Source organism: Beta vulgaris, chromosome 6, assembly GCF_026745355.1.
Source record: "Beta vulgaris subsp. vulgaris cultivar EL10 chromosome 6, EL10.2, whole genome shotgun sequence".
Taxonomy (NCBI): domain Eukaryota; kingdom Viridiplantae; phylum Streptophyta; class Magnoliopsida; order Caryophyllales; family Amaranthaceae; genus Beta; species Beta vulgaris.
Genome location: NC_079207.1, coordinates 47886526 through 47913983, shown reverse-complemented (window position 1 = coordinate 47913983; position 27458 = coordinate 47886526). Strand labels below are relative to the sequence as shown.

The following is a 27458-nucleotide window of genomic DNA, read 5'->3' as shown; positions in this document are numbered from 1 at the left end:
AGTACAAATTTACAAGAGATAAACAATCATATATGTGAATAATAACAAAGCCAAAATGAATCATCTAATATAAAAAAAACGATGAAATATTCAAGTCGTAGCGAGTATATCTCATTTCAGACAAATAAATAATCATGTAGCTGCAAACAGAAGATAATGAAGGGAATAATACCTAGAAATTCAAAGTTAGAGTGGGTTACCCTAGTATTTATTCACATTGTTCTTTTCATATGGCACACATGATATTCGAGGAAGAAGTCATCTGAAATTTGATATCAAACAAGCTCTGAGCAAACCGTAGAATATTCATTCAACACTCAACTCTACAACATTGGAAGTACATTGAGCAGACTTTCGTACTACTCCCTGTGCAATCTTGCTCTTCTATCAAATATTAATTGAGATATACCACTCACTACAACCAAGTAGTTCAAATTCAAACTATCCTTTCATCTACTTCATCAAAGATTGGATAGGGCTTACTGAGAGTAGATAATTGATTAATTTCTAACAAATATGACAAACAAAATTTAGTAATCGCTTCCAAATACTTTTTCTAAATACACTCCACCTCTAGAGCACACAAGAGAACACCGAAGAATGATGTTGATCATCATAGGCCGAGATTGGCAAGCAACTCGCTCCATCTCGGAGTTTCTTCATCAAATATATAGGTGAGAGGTGAAATGAGGACTCCACTGCCACCAATCTGCATTAGAAAATTGCTGAGTCATTCAATAGTTAAATAACAGGTTGGAAGACTAGAAGTTGAAGAAAGAAAACAGTGGCAAACTTATATGCTTTAGGAAAGAAAGAGAGCAGCAGAACTCTAAATGAACCATGAGAAAATAATTGTTTCTTTCTAACAGAATCCAAAATCAATGTGCAAACAAACTGCGGCTTTCATGATTAATATTGTGGGAACTTGCAAGGTATTTTCAAAGCACTACATTTTCCATTCACAAGTTACATATGGAAGTTATCTTGCCAATGTATGCATAGAAAGTTGGCCATAGGAATTTGAACTTAGTTCCATGTATATGTAAGTATCACAAGACTCGTTTAATGAATCAAGCTTGATTTGAATGAGCAAGCTTAAGCGGAGCACAAGCTAGCCAAATGCTTGATGAGCCAAGCTTGAATACGGAATCTAAAATATTGTTCAAACTTGAGCCATTCTCTAACAATAAAATTTCTTATCAAGGTTAGCTCAGACATGCTAAAACTCAACATTAACATATACATTACTAGGGTGATGGTTGTATTGCATGTACAAAAATTTGTTAAGACTACTTCTACAAGTCATTCACTTCTTTATTTCCACAATTGAATAAAAGACAATGTGTTACCAGACATGCAGGGTATAGTTTACGTGTATAATGTGTTACCTTGTGCCAGAAAGGCTGTTCCATTAATGTGTTAATTTCTCTTCAGCTCTTTAAAAAAAAAAAATCAAAGAGATAAAAATGACGATTTAATTCTTGCCCAAGAATTCATTAGCAACAGGTTTATGATAAAGGACAAAGAAACTGAAGGACCAATGAATTTCATTTTTGGTATAATTGGAGGAAGAACAATCATCTTGAACAACATATGGAATATATATTACCCAAATTTGAGGAGCTAAGGGAAAAAAATAAAAGAAAAATCTAACAGTAGAAGTTAGATGGAATACTGAATGGTTTTGCTAAGACTGCAACTAATTTCAATATATTTAGAAGTATGTCAGGGAGAAGCATTTTATAGAGAACCACAATAAGAAGTCACTAAAAATCTAAAATCACTTCAGGAAACCCCAATAATATAGAAATTCTGGGAATAATCCGACCTTTAAGATATGTCTCCTCGAAATAGGCCTTTACCTGTTGGTAACCTACAAATTACTAGTTAAAAACCCTAACCCTAACCATGTAATTAAGAAATAATTTAGTATGTTTTCAAACTAATATCTCTATTATATAAGCCAAGGGAGGAGGTGTGGTGTCCTTTTTTGAAGAGACTAGAATGCCCTCTAATAATTTAAAACAATGTTTTTCTTTTTATAAAAAATTGAAAAATGAGAATCAATGAAACTTGCCATATGGGTAGGTCAAAATAGAATATGCAATACCATTAATAAGTTAACAAACTAGATTGACACAATCAATTCACGAAATTAATTATCAATTATAATCTTCAACCAAAAAAATATATCTTGATAACATAATATTTCATATTTATAAAGTTCAAACAATATGGTTTATTAATATTTATAATTGTTAAAGAACTATATTAAAGTCGGAGGAAAGAAATTATTAAATCATCGAACAAATTTTTTAGTGACGGTATTGAACAGTTAAAAATCATTCACCTTTAATTTAAAAATATAATAAACATCTACAAAAGAACATCAATCATTTACATCACTACCAAAATAATTTTAGATGAAAAAACATGTCAATTTATATATACCTACACAAGATTGTCGGCGCACGCATCGCGTGCATATACAACTAGTCTTAATTAAACACCTAATTTTAATTATTTAATTATACATTTACTAAACCACCCTCCACCACCTGTACACCACCGCTCTACCTTCCTTAGAAAAAACCACCCCCTTCCTCCTCCACCGCTGCCACCCCATCCCCGCCACCCCCTTCTCTACCCCAGAAAGGCCGAAACCCTCTCCCTTCGCCAGCTCTACACCACCGCTCTCCCTTCCTTAGAGAGCACCACCCCCTTCCTCCTCCACCGCTGCCACCCCCTCCCCGCCACCCCCTTCCCTAACCCAGAAAGGCCGAAACCCTCTCCCTTCGCCAGCTTCCTCGCAACATTTGTCACTCTTTTTCTCTCTCCTCCATCTTCCTCACCCTTAAACCCCCAAATTCCAAACCCAAATTCAACCATTTCAAGCATCAAAATAAACAACAACATCATCTCCAACATAATATATCTACCAAAAACCTTGTTTCCATTTTTTCCCTAAACCCGCATGATCAATCTTTTTTCTTTTTGAAACCTCTGACCTCCATTTCCTCCCAACATCTCCCCATCTTTCTCTCTCTGTAATTCATTCTGATCGTGATTCACATCTCGAATATTCATGAATTTACGGAAACAATCATAAAATTACCTCATACCCTAGCTTAAACTCGCGATAATCAGCAACAATTTAGGGGAAATGACGAAATGCAGAGGATTTTGGAGAAGTATCATAGAATGGTGACTCCTTTAGTTCGAATTATTGTAGGGAGGAAAGCGGGTCTGTGAGAATGGAAGTATCGAGGAAAGGGGGGTTGTGAGGGTATGGGTTGGCGGGGAGGTGGTGGGTGGGGGGTTGTGCACGGGGCTGGAAAGAGGGAGGATAGGCTTTTTATTTTCTAATTCAACAGGTTTTTGGGTGGAAAAAAAAGTCAACAAGATTTGTACCAGTCAAACAGATTACAAGTTAAAATGACCCATTTTGAGTAGACATATTTCAAAGTTGGGATTATTTCCAGAATTTCAAAAGGTGGGACTATTTTAATCAGATCGGCCAAAAGTTGGATTATTCCCATCAATTTTTCCTAAAAAAAATTCAAAGATCTCCAGATCTCCAATGATTGGTTGGACACTTTTCTTTAAGCAAAGAGATCCAAAAGATATCAAAGCTACATTGTTCTCTTTATCTAATTCTTCTCCATTTTGCACTTTTGCTTAACATCTTAGCCAATTCATCCACAAGCCATTAGTAGTTTCGTCTTCACGAAATCTTCATGAATCATTTCAAACCATAGGAAAGAAGATTCATGCAATAAATGTCTTTCCACAATTACTTGATGAAGCAAGTCCCAATTGCATGTCAATTTTCCAGCTCCCCATAGGTCAGGACACAAGCAAGAGATGGTCAGAGTAGTTCGGACATGGGAGTATCATCCTCAACAAGTGATTGAAGGATTGGCCACTGCGCTCTCCCTTCAAACCCAAAAGAAAACAGCACAAAAGAGGGGGGGTGGGGGGGTGGGGGGGAAGGCATGAAACACTGGCCAAGCTCAATAAATATAAGAACGTCAAGTCGTCAACCATCCCCACAGCTTTCAAAGTGAACTTTAAGCATATCTCCTGGTAGCTAGAGACATCAACATGAAATCATCCACCAAAAACCACGAAAATGTTAACCAACAATATGGTAACACCTGCCTAAACATAACATCACTATGCTTCCATGAGGAATAAATGAGAGTTCAACAAAGTAACAGAAATAAAAAAGTGCTTGAAAAGAGAGTCTTACAGCTCTTAGCTGCTTAACGGACTTATAGAGGTCCTTTTTAGGTACGCATATAACTATAGCAAAATAATCTGCTGACACCCTTCCATCTCTTTTACAGAAAACAGGACTAATAGTGGGCCCCTGCACAAAAGTACAAACAACATTGAGAAAGTTGGTAGTACAAGTTACTGTTAGAGCTGCTAAATTTATAGCTTCCTACATAGTTTGCTCCTGCTTTCCGGAAATAACAGCCACAGATAATATTTTCGAATGTCTAGACAAGTTGCCACCCTTCCTAAAATAAGAATGGTCTATTGTTTTTATTGAACGATGGAGGGAGTAGGCATGGCCAATTCTTTTACAAAAATCATGTCATATCCTAAGATACGTGTTGTAAGAAAGGGACAACTATATATGGAGAGAGGGTATATAGATTCTCAATTTTGAGCCACATTACAGAATCAAGGAAAGTGGCACTTAGTGAAAAGTAACACATCACCTGCAGTCCAGACAGAGATGATTGGCTAAGGATTCTCCCAGCAACTTCCTCTGCACTACTGCCCCTCATGTTTGCCGTTACCTAATATGATGAACGATGAGCAAAGAGAAGATGACTATATCAGACAGGGGAAAAGAGAAAAATTACTCACCGTAAACTGATCAACTGCTCTGAGGTGTGCCTCAAATCTTTCTAATATCTCATGGGTTGTGTCAAGAACACCTTTACGATGAATCAAGGATTTCCTGCTTGCAACAAGCACAGCCTTGAAAATATGTTGTATCAGAATGGATTGTCCAGAGGTGGGGAAGGGAGAAAGGCATTGAAAAGAGGGCATAACTTCAGAGCACAAGAAAGTACCTGACTCTGCAACACAATACCACCTTCAATTTCTTTCAAATTGTTCTCTTTTAAAGTTGTCCCACTACTTACAAGGTCCAAAATTGCATCAGCTATCCCCATCTGATGGTCAAGGAATGATGTTACGTGTTGAGGCAATCACAAAAGTCAAGCAGCTTCATGAAGATTAAAATTAAATATCGTTCAGTCTACAGCCCATCACCAGAAGGCATTCTCAATCGTAGTCTTACATGTTTAAGACTTCAACTTTTAACATTAAACAAATAAATTAATACTATCCAAATACAATTGCCTCTAAGGAGGCTCCCATATTAAGAGGGCTATGTTCAAACACCCGTACCCATACTTGTGATATAATGTAGGTTGTTTCAAATTGATCCTTGATCTATGTTACTCAGACGGCGACAGACAGCGGTATGTGTGCAAGTGTAAGACACAGCTAATTTGATGGAGATACTTTTACGTTTCTAATCTAAATTGAAGTGTCAAACGTCCACACCCATGTTGGAATGTCGAGGATCCAACACTGATAGTTTGAATTGAACCAAAAAGTCTGAGTAGCATAGCCCTTAATCCACTATTCCAATATTTAATAATTGTTCTCTTTTGTAAGATAAAAAGCATATACTAAATGAGCTATTTCTGTAAGGTCCACTATGATAGGCTTAGCTCTACAATGAGCATGATATTTACTGAAGAGATTTCAAGTCAAGTAAATAACTATAGTCATGTACGAATTAATTTTTCTATGACACGCACAATATCTTAAGACAGAACATAACATACTGATATGACCTCGAAATGATGAAGATCCTCTTAATAAACTGACATCCTCGCAGTTATATATTATAATGGTGCTGGACACAGAGATGCCATCTAGCATATATTCTAGAATACACGAAACTTCACTACGGCAGAGGACTCCAATACCCATGATATATATGTATCCATGTTTATATTCGCTAGATGTTTTGTGAAAACTGAGATGTAGAGCAGAAAACTACAGCAAACATAATATCCGTGCACACTACTTGGTACACCGTACACCTTTAGAAAGTAAAGGTTTCTGGCTTTTCCATATTTACATATTGAGCTTACCCATGTCTATATTAGCTAGATCTTTCGTAAAAACTGAGACGTAGAGCAGTAAACTACAGCAATGATAATATCTGTGCACATTACTAGGTACACCGTACACCTTTAGAAAGTAAAGGTTTCTGGCTTTTCCATATATACATATTAAGCTCAAGTGTTCCCAATCTATGCAAATGAATCATATAATATATAACAATCTTACAGCAGGGGCAGCCTCAAGTGCTCCATCCGCAGTTGAAAAAGCAACATGCTCTAGCCCGTTATCTTTCATGAACTTCGGACCCAGCTGTATGTTAAACATCAAAGTTAACCATTCAACCCCATGAAAAAAAATTGAATTTACACAGAAAGCAAACAGTAGAACCTCTATTGCATGAAAATCCCCAGAAATATTCTCAAGCCAAACAACCCCCCCCCCCCTAACCAATACAATCAGACCTAATCTCTCTAGCAGAATCATAACTAATCAACGAAGATGGCAAACAGCTAAGATTTTGTTACATAAGTAAAACCAGTTGCGACTCGCAGAGGTTTGTCAGCTGTCCATTGCGGCATTTCCGCAAGCTCCTTCACGGAATTTATATTCTCAAATATGCCATATTTGGGAATCTGTAAACAATAGATAGGCAACTATAAATTAATATTATAGTACATTTGACCATCTGGTCAGAAATGAGAAAAACGAGACCTACTGCAAGTGATAAGTGGCACTCCCCATACTCCAGAGCATTATGAACAATAATGAGATCTTCGCTGCCCTACAGCAAACAATTTGTGTGCTAAGTCATACAAAATGCTTTTGTCGTTGTTTGAACAGAAACATTAAACAAATAACGCGTCTAAGAAAATATGACCACAAGTTATTAGACCACAAAAGGGCAGACATAGCATGTACATACGCATATGTACAGATAAACAAGCCTCTCTCTCGATTACTACACTGTTTTGACCAGAAAAGTCATAAAAAAAGTGCTTCAACAATCTAAGACAACAAGCGGTTTGTAGAGAAACACACAGACGTAACAGACAAATATACAGCGGTCGCCTAGGATCAGAAATGGGAAAACTAAAAAACAAAATATATAATCTAACATGGATGTCGTTTTCGTAACACAGAAAAATGGAGGGATTTTGAAATATGTTATATATATATATATATATATATATATATAATATATATATATATATATATATATATATATATATATATATATATATAGGGTCAGGATCCGGTGAGAACGGATCCTTATGTGAGAACATATATCACATGTGAGAACGGATTTATGTTTAGAACATACGCCAACACTTTTTAGAACATATGCTATACATTTTTTAGCATACGTAAATTTTTGTTTTTAGGACATATGCTATGATTTTTAGAACATGATCACATCTTTTTACATAAGAACCTAATCAATACATATACAAATATTGATATATACATGTTCTAAATTTTCAAGCTTATGCCCTAAATTACTTCAAGTATGTTCTAAAATATTTTAAGTGTGTCCCAAATTATTTACAGTATGTTCTAAATTATTTTTAACATGTTTCAAAGAAGAAAGCAAGTAATTTTCAAATAATCCCAAGAAATTTCGGTGTGTTTTACATAAATTTCAGTTGATTTTTGTCTTTTTTTAATTCCAAAAATGCAGAAATAGAGGATACAATACAATTCATATTTAATTTTTTCATAAATTTATAAATTAGGAACATCAAAACTCTAGTGCGACTATTTAGAGCATGACAAGAACTATATAGAACACAGCAAGAACTATTTAGAACTTTGGAACATAGTAAGAACTATTTAAAACAAAACAAAGATTATTTAGAACACTAGAAGAACTATTTAGAACATATGTTTTACTATATTGAGAGCATAAGAACAACCACGAAAAACATCCTTTTTTATTAGGGTTTTTTGATGGGAAAATCCCACCTTTTTGGGCGATATTCCCAAAACAGTCCCACCTTTCATAAATTTGGGAATAATCCCAACTATAACCCATATCTTCCCAAACTAGACCATTTTAACCAATGACCTCTTTAATCGGTTAAAAACACTTGTTGACTTTTTTCAAGAGGAATTAACAATTTAATTTTAAAAAATAAAAAACCTAACCCTAACTCCACCAGCCCCACCCCAAAAACCACCCCCTCCCCTTCCACCATCCCCAGACCCCACCCCAACCCTGCAGGGCTGCAGGCTGCAACAGCTCCCCCTCCCTCCCCAGTCTTCTCGCTCCAACCCCTCATCTTCTCTCTCCTTTGACCCATATTTTCCGTTGACAAACCCAACTCTGGTCTTGCATTCTTGTCACTTGCGAAGTTTTTTTTTCTCATCTGTTTCAAACCATCACTTTCTCTCACTCCTACCTTCAGTACTCACGACTATGGCGTCAAATTGTATTTCTATCCCCATGACAAATGGAAGCACTGAAATATGGAAAGAGTGAAATTGGAGCTCAAACTTTTTCCCCTTGAATCTCAGGTACCCCACTCTCTGCTCGCACTCTCTATCCCTCTTTTCTTGCTCTCTCTCTTCGCGCACTCCAAAATCGGCCACGTAGCGCGGATGATTCGACGCGTGACAGGAAGGAGGTTTGAGAGATGGGGGAGATGGTGGGCGTCAGTGGGCTACGGTTTGGGTCGGTGGTGGTTGGGTTATAACATCGTGGTGAATGGGGGGCTTTTGCTGGTAGTTTGGGTGAGGGTGGGGTTGGGTTTGGGGGGCTTTTGCTGGTAGTTTGGGTGAGGGTGGGGCTGGGTTTGGGCGACTGGTGGTGGTTGTGGGGTTTTCGACGTTCGAGAGATGGTACGGTGGTGGCTAGGCGAGTGTAGAGGGGGGTGTAGTTTTTGTTCTAGTGGGTGGTGGTGGTGGGGGCTAGGGTGATTGGGTGAAAACAATAGGTTGTAGGGGTGGGGATTAGTGGGAAGGAGGTGGTGGGAGGAGGGGAGATGGCGGGTTGGTGTGTTAAATTTTTTTTTTTTATTTTACAAATTCAAATAATTAGATTTAGGTGTTTATTTAAGAATTTTTTTTAAAACAAATTAAATAAGTTCTTAATCACCTAATTAGGGTATAAAACCTGCATTTGGAGGTTACCAGGTAACGGCCTATTTTGGGCAAACACACCTCAAAGGTTAAATTATTCCCAAATTTTGAAAAGGTGGGACTGTTTTGGGAATATCTCCCAAAGGTGGGATTATTCCCGTCAAAGAATCTTTTTTATTATCAACAAAATAATCACAACATTAACATGGGAGAAAAATATGTTATGAAACATATGCTCTAAAATTCTAAGTATATACTTCCTCAAAAAAAAACTTAAGTATATATCCTCAAAAATAAATATGTTGTTTTAAAAAGTGTTGCGCATGTTCTAAAAATTTAAGTTTAAGTATATACTTACTCAAAAAAAAACTTAAGTATATATCCTCAAAAATAAATATGTTGTTTTAAAAAGTGTTGCGCATGTTCTAAAAATTTAAGTTTGTTTCCATAAAAAAATTTTAGTACCCTAAAAAAATTATGTTGTTATTAAAAAGTGTTGCATATGTTCTAAAAAATAAAAGTACAATTCATAAAAAACTGGGTTAAGTATGTTGTTCTAAAACGAGTTTGCATATGTTCTACAAAAATGTTACATATGTTTTAAACCTAAATTTGTACTCACATAAAAAATTGTTCGTTATATATATATAGGGACAAGAACACATGAGAATGCTCCTTACATGAAAAATGATAATGAATCTCAACCACACGATTGGATTAGAGTTACAACACTTGTTCATTAGAGTTATACCCACTAAAAAAATTTGAGCCCAAAAAAAAATTCTTTTTTTTTTCTAATATTCTTTTTTTTTGGAGTTAAACCACTTTTTCATTAGAGTTACACCACTTATTCATAAGAGTTATAGCGTGTAAAATACATTCTCATTTCTCATGTACGTATGCATTTACATATGAACTCACATCTATATGTATATATGTGTATATATGTGCATATATGTATATATATGTGTGTATGTATATATGTGTGTGTGTATGTATGCAAGAGACTCTTCAAGAACTTAGGGAAAGAAATGTGCCAATCATGCTATACATTAGAGAGATTCATGCCAAAAATAAGTCAACACATTCAAACAGAGAGAAGCTGAGAAGACAACTATATCACATGAACAGAGCTGTTAATGGCCTCACTCTATAGAAACCTATCTTTTCACTCCAGCCACAATAGCGACAAGAAGGTGAAACACGAGAAATGTTAAATCGTAACAGACTTTGGAAATGCATCAAGATATTAAGCGAATCCAACTGCCTTCACTACTTCAACGAGCTAAGTCACAGGAATCATGAAAGCTTACAATGCACAATATAAGTATAATCAACAAGTGTGCTACTGACAAGAAGGTAAAAAGACGAGAAACCAAAAATATGTCGGCATCCCCTCTCAACAAATACAGTGTAAAAAACGTATCGCGGTGCATCAAGATATTGAAAAAAATCCATACTGCCTTGACAACTCCAACAAGCAAAGTCGCAAGAATCATGCAAACTTACAATGCAAAATATAAGTATATTCAACAAGTGTGCTCAGATGTGAACACAAAAGATGCACATTAGGGAACAAGAGTTTTATGTGGTCAGTGGTCACCATATGTACAGTCCATTCTAGTATGGAGTTTATCCAAACAAAAGCCATCATCTTTATGAAATTTCCGAACTCCAATGGTAATTCGAAAGAGGAAACAAGTGCATTTTGTATAGATATATCCTGTGAGATGTAAGCTTATAAGAAAAGGCGCGAAAGAGTCCTCCAATTAAACACTTGATTTCGGACACCTTAGAGAAAATTTAATTCATGAATTCTAAACACCACAATAAATTCACCGAAAGGTTCCTTCTAAAGTGGAAGCTCCAAGAAATTGATACACCCATTCTTAACAATAGGGACTAGCATTGGGAGCAACTTGTACAAAAGATGATGATAAATGAGAAGAGTTCAGCATAGTGCTCCAGCTTCGTCCCAAAAAGTAAGCCCACCTCCCCTAACGGGCTAACCCTTTCTTACCATAAAACTAGCATTACATGTAACAAGCATTAAGTGAACAACAGCATTATGGGTAAAAAGCTCCCTGGCCCAAGCGATGCCGTTCCCCCCTCCCCAAAAAAAACGAAACCCTTACCTCCCCTCATTTTACTAAATAAAAAAAGATTTACATTATGAACCAGTCAGAACTTAACATTAAAAAGACCAGAAGGAGTCTGCCAAAGACAATAAAAATGCACATCACTTGCATGACCCCCCCCCCCCAAAAAAAAAAAAAAAACCCAGCAAAGATCTGCATCATAATGTAAAATAACAGCTGTTACTGTTCGCTTCGCCCAACTTGTAACGGATTTCAACTTTGGCGAACCGAAATTGACCGTTCAGGCTGGTGTTTCATAGAACTTCGTGAAACTCCATTCAAACAATAGGTGTGTTGCTATGCTACAAGCCCAATAACAAACGTTCTCACAGCCGAAAACAAATAATTTGTGTCGATAGATCAAAACTCCACTCCATAAACGGGTAAATTCGCCAGTATACATAACAAAATTAAAATCTTCAGACCAACAATCAAATTCAAAAAAATACCACATTATCACCCATATGCCTAAAATGACCATAGAACAAGCACAATCTTTGAAAACATCAAAATTGAAATCATTTTTAATCGATAAAATATAGTTCTAACAGCTTTACTGCTTATCATGTAAAAACTGGCATGGCAATAACGGTATTTGGCCAAGAATTTATCTGCGAAAAACTTAGTATGAACTCAATATGCTTAAAAACTACTCTTAGTAGATCGAAATGTAAAGTGCACTTCTTGGACAAAAAAAAATCTCACGGAAGAGAGAATGGATACATGCATGGCCATAATGCAATGCATCATCAAATCTGCTACAAACCTGAAGTCTGCTTAAGCAATCCCATGAACTGACGAAACTAATGATCAAAGGTGCAATTCTTTTACGAACAATCAAGGTTATCAAGAACAAGAAAGCAACTTCACTGTCTTTTCACAAACAGATACATGATCATCCTGCATTGATCCTCAATGGAGCTTGAAATTGAACAAGGAATTTCAAAGTATAGAGAAAATCACCTTTCCATACTCACTAAGAGTATCAAATCCTACAATACCGAGATCCAGATCTCCAGATAGCAGCTTCCTTACAATATCTTTTGGTCGCTGAAACCAGACTTCCAAATTTGAAAGCTATCACAACAAAGATAATACTGAGCTTAGGAAACTGGAACTGTGATAAGCCAACAGAAAACTGCACTCATATCCATCAGATATTCAGTGAAAATAATCAAAATTTTACGTATAGAAAGAGAGAATTGTGACAAGGCTCATTAATAGCAGAAGACACCAAAAGGCAGTGTCAGATACAGATATTAAAATTGCAAGAGGACAACAGCAAGTATATGTAGGATTTCCCCCCTTTCACCGTGATTGACGCAGAAAATGGAAGGGATCAATTTCCCAAAGCATAACAATATGAGCAGTTTGTTCTCGAAGCAAAAACAAAAAGGGGAGTATGACAAGTGAGAAGTTGAAACCCACTTCCAAGATCAGTAAAGGATATAGTAGATTACTAATTAGTAGTTTCTCTGTCCCGCAAAGCCTTTCTCATTTCTTCCAGGCAGAAGTATTAAGGAAATTTTATTTTGGTGGACCTTTGCTGAGTAAATATAAATAAATTTTATGTAAGTAGCTTTTCAAAATAATGGTGAAGAGAGAAAGAAATGATGAAAAAATTCAATGAAAGGAAAGGACAGTATTATTTCAATTGGTGGACCCTGGTCCATAAACAAGCAATGTAAAGGCTTTGGGGGATTGAGGGATTACTTAAGATCAGAAAAATCTGATTCTCTCTAAGAACTACTACTTTTGTCCAGTACAAATATTTCCCAAATGTTCCCACTTACTTTTCTAAAATGTCTCACCTAACATTCTTAAGCACCAATTAACGTTAGAATTCTCTATTGTTTTGCCTACAATGACTTTCTTTTAAAATAACAGAACCTCAAAATCCACGTATTTTTATAGGAGTATATATATTGGACAGCTTCAATTGATAGGAATAATTAATGTTAGAAGTCTCTACTTTTTTGTCAAATCAACTTCATTTGATAGGAAAAATATACATTGGACAGAGGGAGTACAATATGCTTTGCGTACACCGCATATGCCGGATATTCTCAAGGCAGAAACAGTTGAACTTATCCACTCATTACTGTCTTCCTAGAGAGTATATAAGTTCCATCTTTTGGTAAAAACATTAATCAAGAAAGGGTCTTAAACATTTTCCTAAGATGATGTGCCAGACAAATGCAAGGCAATGTCAGTGTGGCACACTGACAATGGCAAGGCATCTTTTTGGTAGTGACGGTTAATTACTCAAGCAGATAGTAGTGGCTTGTGAAATTTTTATAATGCATAAAATTGTTGTGTTGTTTTAGCTACATGTGCCAGATGGACATATTTCCTCGTCAGGACAGGTAACTGAGTGATTAAATAAGAATGTATTTATATGATTTTCAGTTTTCAGTTTTATGCTTTGCGGAAACTGCAACTGATTTCCGCTTTTGAAAACTGAAAGCTGATATCAGATTTTCTTTTCAGTTTATCCAGAACTACTACAAAAGTCCTAGTCTAAATCTGTTGTGTCTAAAGGTTCATAGTATCAATTGGACTTCAAAAATTCAGCAATTGATTGTTCTTTTTGGAAATTAGAATTCTGAAATTCTTTAATTCCACATGGTAATCAACATTCTAATTTAGAGGAGTATCTACAACGAAATTGATCTTACAATGCAAAACCCTAATTCATAGAAGCCGACAACAGCGACAAGCAAAGACACCAAAAGAACATATGTTCAATTTCAAACAGCTGCAGGCGCACCCCTAAACCTTCAAAAACTGAACATTCAGTCTCCAGTCAAAACACCAACGAGAACTGATCAAGCTACAGCAACACCAACACTAGCACTGAACCTTCAGTAATTTGCTAAATAACCCGAGCACATAGTGAAACTTACTGGTAATTGCCAATTATAAAAGCATCTGCATTAGAATAGCACACCTTAACAAAGCAAGCACCCGATAGAGGTCACAGCCACCAGCACAACCCAAAATGAAAAGACAGTAACACAATCCAGCAAACAGCAAACTAAGGGCCCGTTTGGTATTACTGTGGTTTTCTGTTTTTTGGTTTTTTGATTTTCAAAGTCATATGATATACGTCCTATAATGAATAACAAATTAGTCAAATTTATTGGGAACATGATTTTGAAAACTGACAACTAAAAAGTGAACCACTTTTTCTGGTTTCATGTTTTTGGTTTTTAGTTTTCAAAAAAACTGAAAACTGAAAACAAAAAACGATAACGAACGGGCCCTAAATGATATCCAGAGATTTACATGAGGATATAAGAACCCTCAGTCCTAATGCTGTTAGTAGGGATCAAAGACCCAATAAATATCGATGGAGGAACAAAAATCACCATTGTATCAGCAACACGGCTCAAAACCCACTGCACAAATATACTGCCTCACTGATAGCAGCACCAAAGCAATATCAACAAAAGGCACAGTGGCTACCGTAAAGCTAATATCTGCTGGTGGCATTGGCATTAGGTTAAAAACACCCTCCAAAAGAGAGGTTGATGATTTTTCACTCAAGAGAACAAGAACACTCACACAAACACTCAAAATCACTCGAAACAATGGTTAGAACCAAAACTCAAGAACTAACTCAAAGTTTTGGGGTTTTAGGCCACAAGTAAGACCCACTCAACCTCTCCTAAGCTTATTACTCAATAGCACACTTAAAGTAATAACGGAACCCTTGAACTTGAGATACTCTCAAAGTTTAAGTGCTTAAGACACTCGGGTTTTTTTATCAATCACACCGAAACTGATTTCTCTTCTCATTGGCTCTCCTTTATATAGTGAATAGGAGCAACAAGAATAGCAAAAAATACAAGACAAATCTCTCCAAGAAACCGTCCAAAGTGAATAGCCAAGGAGCTCATAAGCCTCCTTTATTCACTCCCCCTCATTACTCCAAATCAATGGACAGTTACAAACATCCAAATGATGAACTAAACACACTCCTAATCATGCTCTAACAGCCGGCCTTGAGTGAGTAACTTTAAGAGTAAGCTCAAGGCTTTATTACAAGCATAATAAAACAACAAAAGCAAAAAAACTAAGTGTTGCCCAAAACAGAACTTTGGGCTTGCTCATCCACACCACCTTGTGGTTGTTGCTTGAATTTAGGCTTCAATCATCAACCCACGTAATGCATGTTACAAATCCAGGTTTATAAGCAAATGGTGAGAATCCAAGAGCCTCTAAAATGAGTGCAACTAGTTCATGAACTAGAGAGACTTAGTGGACTTGACTTTGGATAATTTCCTCCTTTTGAAGAGTTTGACCTCAAACTTGAATCACCCAAGTATGGTCACAAATCCGCTACATTGAAAGTAGCACTAACACCAATCAACTCATCTGGAAGCTCAAATTTGTAAGCACTATCATCCACCCTCTCAAGCACTCTATATGAACCACCATAATGTGGAATGAGTTTGTTTTTGAGAAGCTAAGCGAAATTGTCCTTCCTCATGTAATTAAACCATATCCCTAGGTGAAAGATGGGTTTTTTGCAATTCTTGTTTGCTCTCTTGGTATTTCTTATTCATCAATTGCTCACAATTTTTTTTTAAGGTTTCCACCCTCTTTTTAGCATCGTTCTCAACGACAATAGGCATAAATGGATTCACTCCATAAACCACTTCAAATGAAGAGCAAAAAGTAGTTAGGGAATGAGCTCTATTGTAAGCAAGGTCCCCATGGGCTAGTTTCATGTCCCAATCTTTTTGCGTTTTGCTTAGAAAGTCCACGCAACAATGTACCCAAAGTTCTATTTGTCACCTCGATTTCCCCCATCAGTTTGGGGATGATGAGAGGTGCTAAATAGCAACTTGGTACCAAGAAGCTTCAACAAAGTCCTCCAAAAGTGACTAAGAAACTTGAGTCCCTATTAGTAACTATACTTCGAGGAATACCATGAAATTTGACAACTTACTTGAAGTATAGCTCGGCTACTTTAACGGCATCATCCGTCTTATTACCATCTATGAAGTCAGCTATTTTAGAGAATCTATCTACAACAACCATAATGTTATCTCTTTCCCTTTCAGTTCTTGGTAACCCCATAATGAAATACATGCTAACACTCTCCCATGGAGCATTCGAAACTGACCACGGATTGTAAAGACCCTTTGTGAAGGAACCCTTGGCCTTTAGAGTATGTTGGATCACAAAATGACCCGCTAAACCTCCTCTATGCACTTCTCTCACTAACTCCCTAACACCACTCTTAGAAACACACAACTTGTTACCCTTGAAAAGGTAACCATATTGCTGCACATATTGTTTTGTGGGACTCTCAAACTCACTAGCAAAGCCAGTATCATCTTTGTAAACTCTTTGAGTTGTTCAAAACCTAAATCTTAGCATGCACCATAGAGCAAGTAGTTTCGCAAGACAAAAATCAGCCACCATATTACTCTTCCCATCTTTGTACTTTGAACTAAAGGTAAACAATTGAAGGAACTCCACCCATTTTGCATACCTTTTGTTTTGACCATGCATAAATTTAAGCGCCTCACTATCTCAATGAAGGACAAAGGACTTTGGTCTTAAGCAACAAGACTAATGATCACGTGTTCTCACAATTGCATAGAACTCACAGTCATAAGTGGAATAGTTTAGTTTAACCCGTTTAGCTTCACACTAAAATAACTCACGGGCATTCTCTCTTGGATAAAAACAACACCTATCGCAATCCCGCTTGCATCACACTCCACTTCAAACACCTTATTGAAATCAGGTAGCAAAAGTATGGGAGCATTGCAAAGCATATCCTTAGCTTCTCAAAGGCCCTTTGAGCATTTTCACCCCACTCAAACTCAAACTCACCTTTTACTAGGACACACACTAGCAATATGACCCCTACCATGACTTGAAAGCATTTTCTCCTAGTTGCATGCTCACTAAGTGAAACCAAGGCCTTTTCCTTCCCTTTATCATACTTAGAACCATATTAAAAGGCTTCGCTTTGAAAGTTACCCCCCTTAGAGTAGGAAGGAGTAAGTTTTGAAGTGCCTTCGTAAGAAGAAGAAGTTTTGGGCTTCTCCTTCTCCTTTTCTTCCTTAGCTTGAGCCTCATACTCAAGGCAAGCTTACACACAGCATTAAAAGTGACATAATGAGTCACTTCCACTTTCTTACTTATTTCTTTGACAAACCTTTAACAAAACGAGGAATTTTGGAGGTTTCTTTCTCTTAGAAATCATAAATCAAACATAGTTTCTCAAACTCTATCATGTACTCTTCCACACTCAAGTCATTCTCTTGCGAAAGGTGGGTAAATTTTAAGTAGTGCTCCCGCTCAAACTCCTTACGAACCAGTTTATCCCTCATTTTCTTTTTCAATCGAGCCAATGAGTTAATTTTATCTTTCTCATATCTCCTTCTATTTGATTTGAGGTTTTCATACCACAAAGCAGCAAGTTTAGAGAGTTTTAGGACAAGTTTTCATAACTTTTATAATAAAAAAATGGTTTCTATTTGCCTCATCCAATATAGAAAATCCTCACTATCATGCCCCCATCAATTTCAAGTAGCTCAATTTTTAAACCCCCCATCTTCATCAAATTGTCCAAGTGGAATCACATCATCCTCTTCATTCTCAAGGAAATTCAGTTTTCTATTGGTTTGCAACAATATATCAGCCAAAGCATCATATCTAGTTTTTTGTTGAACCTTTTCGGTCTCCCTCTCTTCTGAATTTTTCTTCAAGTTCTCTAATTTTTGAGTGATAACTTGTAACATTCTAGCAAGTTCCCCATCAGCCATGTTTTCCACTATTTTGCTAGACTATTACAATTACAAATGATGAAAACTGACGAGACTTCAAGCAACTGAACAAAACTGTAACAGGCCTTCAGACTCTCAAAGGCTTACGGATTATGAGAATTCAAGAAAATGTTAAGCAAAATCAATAAAAGAAACTCCTTAAAAGCTTTCTAGATGAAGGAGATATCTTCATTTGTAGTTTACGTGCTGGATTGGCTTCTTTCTGTAGCAATTCAGTTTAATATCTCAAAAAATTCACAAAAATATGAAAAACATTCCGAGTATTCTACACATAAAAATATCCAGATTCAAAAAAAAAAAGAGTCAACCAATTTGGACACTTGAAGGCTTAGAAATCACCCTCCAAAGTCAACTGAAAAACTTATCGAATTCCAGCAGTTTTGTTTCTCCGCCAAAATGCGACTTTTCCTCCAAAAGATAGGTTCATGATTTTAACTATAGAGAAGAAGAACACTCACCCATGTTATAAATTCATTATATAAGCAAATGGTGAGGATCCAAGAGCTTCTATAACAAGTGGAACTAGTTCATGAATTAAAAAGCCTTTAAGGGGGCGTTTGGTTTGGAACTTGATACCTAATACCATGTGTTTGGTTTTATTTGGGATTTAAACTTTTCTTTTATTTAATACCTAAAGGAGTTGGTATAAGCCAAACCCACCTCTCCCCCCTTGGTTTTTTAAACCCCATATCTTATGGGTTTGAGGTATGGGTTTGAAATCTATCAAATTATAAAACAAACACTAGGTATGGGTTTTGCTCATTCTAAACCCATACATGATACCATGATCATATGAACCAAATGCTCCGTAAGTGGGCTTGACTTTGGATCAGGCATGAACGTAAGAGATGCCTGTGATGGTGCGACCGTAGAGTAGGAGAGCTACACCAAGTGAAAATTTTGGCAACAGCAGGCCCCTAAAACGAGGAAAGAGACGGGGTGAGAAACTAAAAGAGGTGATAGGCACTTTGAGGATCAAGGGATTATGTTTCAAGATTGCGATATATTAGTGGAATATTAGAACTTGGGAGGCATCAAGCTAGTGGGAAGACTCGAGGAGAGAAACTGAAAGAGGTGATAGGCACTTTTCCTTAAATAACTAAATATGCAATGCCTACACTACCCCTCCCAAATAGGCTAGTTCATTACCGTAAGTGTTTAATCTTGCAAATTACTAAAGTTAATCTAGCAAATCAAGAAGGTTGGAGAACCAGAGAGCACAAGTGGGGAGGATTGCTTATGGGGGATTCGGTGTCGGTGTGCTTCCGAGAATGATAAAATATATAACTAAAAGTGGACATCTTCAAGTCATATGATATAGGTTGTATATGTTAGTTAAACTCAAATCTATGACATGGTTTTATAAATTCATATGAGAATAAAATTGAATTGATTAAGGGAACTTAATATTAGTTATAAGAGAAATTATCTAGATGACCCCGACATTATCCCATTTTCCCACATAACCCTAACTTTTACACATCTATCTGTGATAACCCTTAACTTGTGTTTTCTCATTGTAGATGATTTTTTTTAGGTAATTACTATAAGTTGGATGGAGTATTTGATAGTTTTGGGGTCTATTTGTAATACAGAGATGTAATTTGCAAACAAAGAGATGTGGTTTAAAGGTAGAATGATGCCAACACAAGAAATAACAGAAATGATGGCAACTATAATTAGATACAATTTGTTCTTAGATTCCTATAAGCTTCACTAGCTTATGTTCACCTAAGGGTTCTAAACCAAGCTAAAGGTTTCAGTCACCTAAATCTAATTAATCTAACTCTCTCGTAAATTAAGCTTCACTCACTTTACACAAGGATTTAAGTTTAAGTTCACTCCTTAAACACAAGAAGAAATATGGACAAGTACTTCAAATTTCAAAGAAGCTCAATGCTCAATTCAACAAAGTATGGTTTTGCAAGTAGCTTACATGAGCTTACATAGGGAGTGCTTACATAGTTACATCATAGAAGAAATAAGGAGAGAAGGAGAAATATAAAGCTAAGTCACAAAGAATTCTCGATGGACACACATCTCCAAAAATGGAGGCCTTCTTGCAATAGATTGCTTCCAAAGCCACTTGCAACTAGTTTCCCACACACGAAGATTGCTCCAACCAATGCAAAATCTTTGCAATTGGCTCAAGGAAAGGTGCTTTCCTAGAAGTAAAGAAACTTGACTCGCCATTTCTAGTGACACCAATGAGGAGGTTTCCTCCTAGAGTGAGTAACCTCCAAAAGCTAAAGCACACACCATATAGGTGTCTACCCCCTTGCGTCACCTGCTTACCAACATAAAATCTTAGCACTAATTAAGCTCTTTCAGCTTACAAAATTTAATTACAAGTGAATTATGGCTAAACAGAATAAAACCGAGTTAACTAAACTATCTAATCTAAGAGTTTAAGCTTAAGTTAATTTATACATCATAAATGAAACTAATCCTCTTAATAAACTTAAAAAAATTAAGATTACGCTAGTAAAGAAAACGAGCCAAAAACCAAAATGAGATGTGAATCCAATACACATCACAATCCCTAACAACTACATAAATCTGAATATGGCACATTAGTGAGAAACATTCCTTACGGTTCCAACAAATATAAAAATGATAGATTCAACCTATTCATTATATAAGCAATGCATAAAAGTCATATGAACACTGCAAATTCCAGAAGTCGGTTCCTTGCTATCAAGCATCAAGATCACCTAATGGTCACTGTCGTCTGATTTGTCACATATATTTTCTCGGGGTAGATAAATTATGTAGAAGTAAACTTTTATGAGGCTCCAGCTTGTTGAGTTTAATCAACTCTCTCATGAAGCAAATGATGTGGCATGCCAAACTTTTTCTCCTGTGCCAATCGATAGTTGCATGAAACCATTCATATTACTTTGAGCATGTAATAGAGAGCCTAGCGAATAAATTGTCAATACTCTGTCCCGAATTCATCTAAATGTTCCTCTGTCTTACTCTGTCGTTCTCCACTTATAGGTTCTTAGAAGTACATCCTTATTGGTGCATAGTAGGCTTTAAGTTTGTAGAAGCTTCAGTTTCAAAAGACTTGGAACACTTTTCGGGGATTTACAAAGATGGTGATGACATTGTTCTCTATTCGAAAATGGGCAAAATATTTGTCAAACAAAATATTTCCAATTATAAAAAACTTTGATAGATTGCAACAATCCGAACATTTTTTTGACAAACATTTTCTCCCATTTGCTAACACAGAACAATGATATCACCACCTTTGAAAAGCCTAAGAACGAGTTATGAGTCTTTTGACAATGAAGAATCTTTTGTAAGTGAAACTTCTCGAGACTCAAAGCCTAGGGATGCACCAATAAGGATGTACTTCAGAGACCCTATAAGTGAAAAACGACAAAGAAAGGCAAAGGAACATTTAGATGAAATCGGGACACAATATTCACAATTTGTTCATTAGGCTTTATTCATGTAGAAGATAACATGAATACTTACAAGCAACTTTTGCGATCGGCAAAGGAGAAAAAGTTGGCATGCCACATCTTCTGCTTCATGAAAAAGTTGATAAAGCTCTATAAGCTGGAGCCTCATAAGAGTTTGCTTCCACATAATTTATCTACTCCAGAAAATATGTGACAAATAGCCAAGTGATGGCCATTGGGTGATCTTGATGCCCGGTAGCACAAAACCGACTTGTGGAACTTGCATTGTTCATATCACTTTTATGCATTGCTTATTGATCCATCATTTTTTCTTTGTTGGAACTGTAAGGAAGTTTCTCACTAATCTACCAAATTTAGATTTATGTAATTGTTAGGGATTGTGATGCGTATTGGATTTGCATCTCATTTTGGTTTTTGGCTCATTTTTTTACTAGCTTAATCTTAATTTTGTTAAGTTTATGAAGAGGAATAGATTCATTTAATAAAATAATTAGCACTAATCTCCATTATGTATAAATTAACTTCACCTTAAACTCTTAGATTAGTTAGTTCAGTTAACTGGCTCTTTTTCCTCTTTAAGCATAGTTCACTTTAATCCAATTTTTGTAAGCTAAAAGACCTTAATTAGTGCTAAAGATTATGTAGGTAAGTCGATGATGCAAGGGGGGTAGAAGCCTATATGCTTGACAGCTGTTGTGGAGTTCCACCGGAATGGGCGAGTTAGCGGCTTTCCTGGAGCCAATTGCAGCGTTTTTGCATTGGTCGGAGCAAGCTCCATGTGTGGGAAACCCTCCTAATAGTTGAGAGTGGCTTTAGAAGCAACTAAAGGCAAGAAAGCCTTCAATTTTGGAGATGTGTGTCTCGAGGCGTTTCTTTCTGATTTAGTTGTATATTTCTTTTGTTCTCTTTATTTCCTCTACGAATTAACTATGTAAGCATTCTCTATATAAGCTCTTAAAAGCCACTTGTAAAACCAGACTTTGTTGAGTTAGCTTTTAGCTTGTTTATAATTTATATTATTTGTTTATATTCCTTCTTGTGTTTAAGGATTGCATTTAAACTCAAAACCCTTTAAGTGAGTGAAGCTTAATTTACGAGAGAGTTATATTAATTAGTTTTAAGTGACTAAAGCCCTTAACTTGGTTTGGATACCTTAGGTGGACATAAGCATGTGAAGCTTATAGGAATTCAAGAGCAAAGTGTATCCGATTATGGTTCAGATAGAAAACAAACTAAAATTGTGTGTTACTTCTTTTGTTGCCATCATTCTACCACCAAATCACATCTCTTCATTAATCATTACAAATAGACCTCAAATCTATCAAATACTCCATCCAACTTTATAGTAGATAACTTAGCAAAAGCCATATATTAACACAAAACACATGCTAAAGGTTATATAACAGGTGTAAAAGGGTTGTTTGGGAAAATGAGCTAAAGTCAGGGTTATTTGCAAAAATGGGCTAAAGTTATGGTCATTTGGATAATTTCCCTAATAACTAGTATTATTTTCACTTAATCAATTAAATTTTTACTCTCATATCAATGCATAAAACCATGTCATTCCACATCAAAGGGAATCCTATCCATCTCCTACTAAGTCTAGAGCATAATCTCCTTATTCATATTTTACACTTTTCCAAAGCACTCGTTTACCAATAATATAGTTAATTATGTAATAATAAATTATAAGAAGATTAATATTTTAGAAATATACTTAAAAGGAATCTCATAAAATCCAAGAAGAAAATATTTAATATACATATATCACTAAATGTGATCAAATTTTTTAAAAAATTGACTTCACAAATAATAAATGGAAAGATCTTTAAAGCATAAATGGAAAGATTTATAGAGCACAGAGTAATTACTAAATTAAAAACCAAATAAATTGTTTTAGTAAAATGAAGATCTTAGAGAAGATTACAAGTGGATTCTCTTCACCTTTAAAAACATGAGTTTCAAGCCTAATAAGTTATAACATCTTAGAAAATAAACTTCAATAAGAATTCATGTGAATAGAATGCACCTTATATTAAAAAGAGGTAAAATGACACTAAAATTAATTTATCACACTAGACATATAACACAATTTCGATCATGTGAAAGTAATTGTGAGATTTATTATTAGAACATACTCCGTGTGTATCTTTTTATCTTTATCACTTGGAATCTTTGACATTATTCACACTAGCCTTACATGTATGCAATATGTGCGAAAGCAAATAGAATGGTTTTTGTAGGCTTTGGACGTCTTTAATTCTCAACCCATCCCGTCCTTTCTTGTTAAATAGCTTATATTTTCTTTTCATCCATTGAAAAACTAAAATTACCGATTTTAGCACAATTATTATAACTCATTCATATCATTTCACCTAATTATGTAGTGATTTATTTGCAATTTTCAAAAGATTCTACTTCATTTCATAGTTTGATTGTGACGTATCATATCATGATCTTGGTGGGACTTGTTATTGAGTTTGTTTCACAATTTCGATTTATTCTTGTTTATTTGTTTTTTGGTGAAAATTTGGTTTCTATGATGCGAAAAAATTGATTTTTGGTGACAATTTGATTTATGTTATGCAAAAATTTGGTCAAAGGGACGCGTCTTCATTATGCAAAGTGGCAGGAGTGTCGGAGTGTCGGAGTGTCGGAGTGTTGGAGTGTCCAACGGGCACCTTTTAACTAGTCAGAACACATTAGGAAGTTGGGTCATTCCAATATCCTAACAGCCTATAGCTTATCAAACAAGAGAAAGGAAAAGTGGATCCACACAGTTAGTACACACAACCAACATGGCAGCAGTGGCTGTGTGCCAGAACTGCTGCGGTGCCAGCCTGGAAGAGCAACTGGTGCCAGCTGTTACTCTATGGCTCCTCGCAGCATATGTGCATTACGCGCTGGCCACTTCCCTCATCAAACAAGCAAAAGGAAAAGTGGATCCACATATTTGTACGTAGCTAACCTTTGTACGGTTGGGGTAGGGAGCGTTGGGTTTACTCTGCTACCAGTCCAACGGTGCAGGAGTTCATAATTTTACCCCCCCCCCCCAAGGGAGTCTTAGTTGGTGGATCAAACCTCGGTCTCAGTTTATCTTTTCCTCTTCCAGTTCCGCTTCGAATAACCACCATTTTTGTTCTTATAAGAGAGGGAAAGAACTGGTCTAAATGTAATCCGCATTATTAGTGCGCCAAATGTTGTGCTCTAATACGTGCAAGTCCATAGGTTTAATAGTCACAATGAAAACATAGGGTTAAGTCCATAGGTTCCGGAATTACCATAGGTGCAAGTCAATAGGCTAAGTAGTATGACCATAGGCTTAGGTCCATAGGTTTCGGAATTACCCCCATAGGTTTAAGACCATAGGCTAAGATACTACCCCTTAGGTTCAGGTCCATATCTATATCTAGTTCATAAACATTTGCATTAATTGTTTTAATAGGCATTTGATTTCAAATAATTAGTTTATGATTCCAATTTATTTTGAATTCATTGTACCTATTTTAGGAGTTTGAATTCCTTTTTACAAAAATCAGAAGTTTATTTTGAAATATTTATTTAATTATTTGTTTATTTTTTCCATGTTCTTTTAACGTAGTTATTAATATCCCAAAATCATAATTCTTTGTACTCTAATCTTAGGAGCATCAAAGTATAACATCTACCAGAATCTCATCCATCCCCTCATATCTTTTTTATTCAGAACTTTTCCGATTATCAATCTACTGAATTTTCTGATCCACAAAGTTTATCATAACTCCCTTGTCATTAAAACCCTTTGTTCATTGATTCAAAGAATTCTGTGTTTTTTACAAAGTTGATCGACAAGAAAAGTATAATGGCCAATAAAAAGCAACTACATAAGTTAGTCAATTTCTTTGGACCACCGTAAAGATAACTCAGCAGTTTACTACTCTTCAAAGTTTCAAACGCCAAGGAAAGACACAACCTTTCCAGAAATCGTCTACCCATTGTTCCAAGTGAATGCAATAATTCCTCGCCAACTAAACAAGTGACAAAAGACCATAATGCGATAACATACGCAAGAGAAAGAAGCCTGAGACCAAACATGGGACACCGAAAGGTTACTAAAAAGCTTGTCCGAGTCCTCCTTGAATAAGTTGTGGTCCTACTGAATGGCTTCGTCCTGATGCCAGTGATAGCCAACATCACAATGAGATGACTGGTGTTAAAATCCATGTGAACAGGAACTCGAAATTATTTCCCGTAAATTTTTTACAGCATATACTAACTTCATTTTCTGACTCCCATGCCTGCATTTATTTGTTGTTTTGGGAGATTTTCAAAACACTCCAAAGATAATCTCTAGAACAAGCAAAGAAGTGTATTCCCATAGAAGCACCTTTCCACATACAGCAAATACTAAGAATAGATCCAGTTCTTGCCCTTATTGTCCCAGCTTTATACGACATATTTGGATTGTTCGCTTTTTGCAACCTTAGATCCCATAAACAAGCTAGCGAGAACCCTTCTAACAGATGGATTTCTTATTCAAAGATATGTGCTCCACTAAGTCCTTCCATGTTTTTGTTTTGCTAGCATGAGTATCAACCAAAATCCAAACACCATGCATAGGAATGTACTCCTCTAACTCCCACCTTGGTTTTCCTTTATGAGCGAAGAAGCCAAAAAAAAAAAAAAACATTCCCACAGATACCAAAAGTACAGTACTTTTGTTCCAGCAGCTCAACATCATCAACTCAATAAAGTAAACACTTCATCGAAATTCCAAACACAATGCTAGCTACTAGCTAGTACCTCAAAGTAAAAGCAATCAGTAGTTACAATGGCACTTCCAATGAAAGTTCAGCAGTTTAACCAGTGTTTCTTAATTCAATAATTCTGAAGAAAGGCACAGTAAAAGAATCCCAATAGTGAAACAGCCATTTGGTACAAGGTATGCAGAAGCTTTCAATTTTATCAATCTTTCTTTTGTTCGAAAAAGAGCACATTTATGCTTTAGTAGTCTCTTATTCCTTTAAATATAATATTTACGGTAGATTAAACAAAGGAAGCACTAAGAAACAGAACACCCTAAATACAGAAAAAGGCAGGTGCACACACACACACACCTGAGGAATTTGAGCAACGTATTGCCGTGGATTCGCTTGCTTCACCGACAACTGACAATCCTGAAAATCAGACACCAAACTCAGAATTAACATTACAAAATCAAGGATATAAAAAAAAATGAAAACAAATCAGAGCAAAAATTGAAGACCTTAAGCAGGTCAAGCGTGTCGGATGCCATGCGACCTTTACTAGGAAGTCCAAAGCGAATTTCAGCGCGCTCAATAGCGCTAAAATCAGCGTTTCCATTTACCACATTCATTGGAGAAGGAGATGTCTGAATACATGCATACACTCTTAATTTCACAGACAAACGAGAATATGAAGAAGACGACAAGGAGATTGATGGTGAAGAAAGCGAGGAATGCGGAAATGCGGAGAGAGACGAACATTGATGAAGAAAAGGTGATAATTGTAGCATCGTCGCCATTTTTGAGCTGCGGAGTTTTCTCTGTTAGTGTTTGTTGTTACAGTGAGAATAAGGGGGTGGCTTGAGAGAGTCTGGAAAGAGATGGATTGTAAACTATATTTGTCACCAAGTAACTCCCTGTGAATTCGAAGGGCCAATTGGAATATGCTTTTGGTGATTTAGTCAAATAAAAAAGTAGGTGTAAGGCACCCTTACACTTTTTTTGGACGAAAACTAGTTATTAGGCCCGGGCTATGCCCCAGGTAAGAAAAAATTTCATTTATTAATATAATACTTTACGATAATAACAATAAATACAACTTAGCCTAGT

The 27458-nt window shown here is 36.1% G+C and overlaps 1 protein-coding gene across 1 annotated transcript; it reads right to left on the bottom strand.

The window, feature by feature from the left end:
* Positions 1-245: 245 nt before the first annotated feature.
* On the bottom strand, positions 246-27263 carry LOC104896709 (ATP phosphoribosyltransferase 2, chloroplastic). The gene is made up of 11 exons (XM_010683478.4): positions 26870-27263; positions 26721-26780; positions 12342-12455; positions 6878-6943; positions 6687-6794; positions 6388-6471; positions 5091-5192; positions 4882-4995; positions 4731-4811; positions 4253-4372; positions 246-709 (listed from the first exon to the last, which is right to left on the bottom strand). Exons 1-11 carry the CDS (start codon positions 27146-27148, stop codon positions 614-616), a joined length of 1224 nt encoding a protein of 407 aa, XP_010681780.2. The 5' UTR covers positions 27149-27263; the 3' UTR covers positions 246-613.
* Positions 27264-27458: the final 195 nt, after the last annotated feature.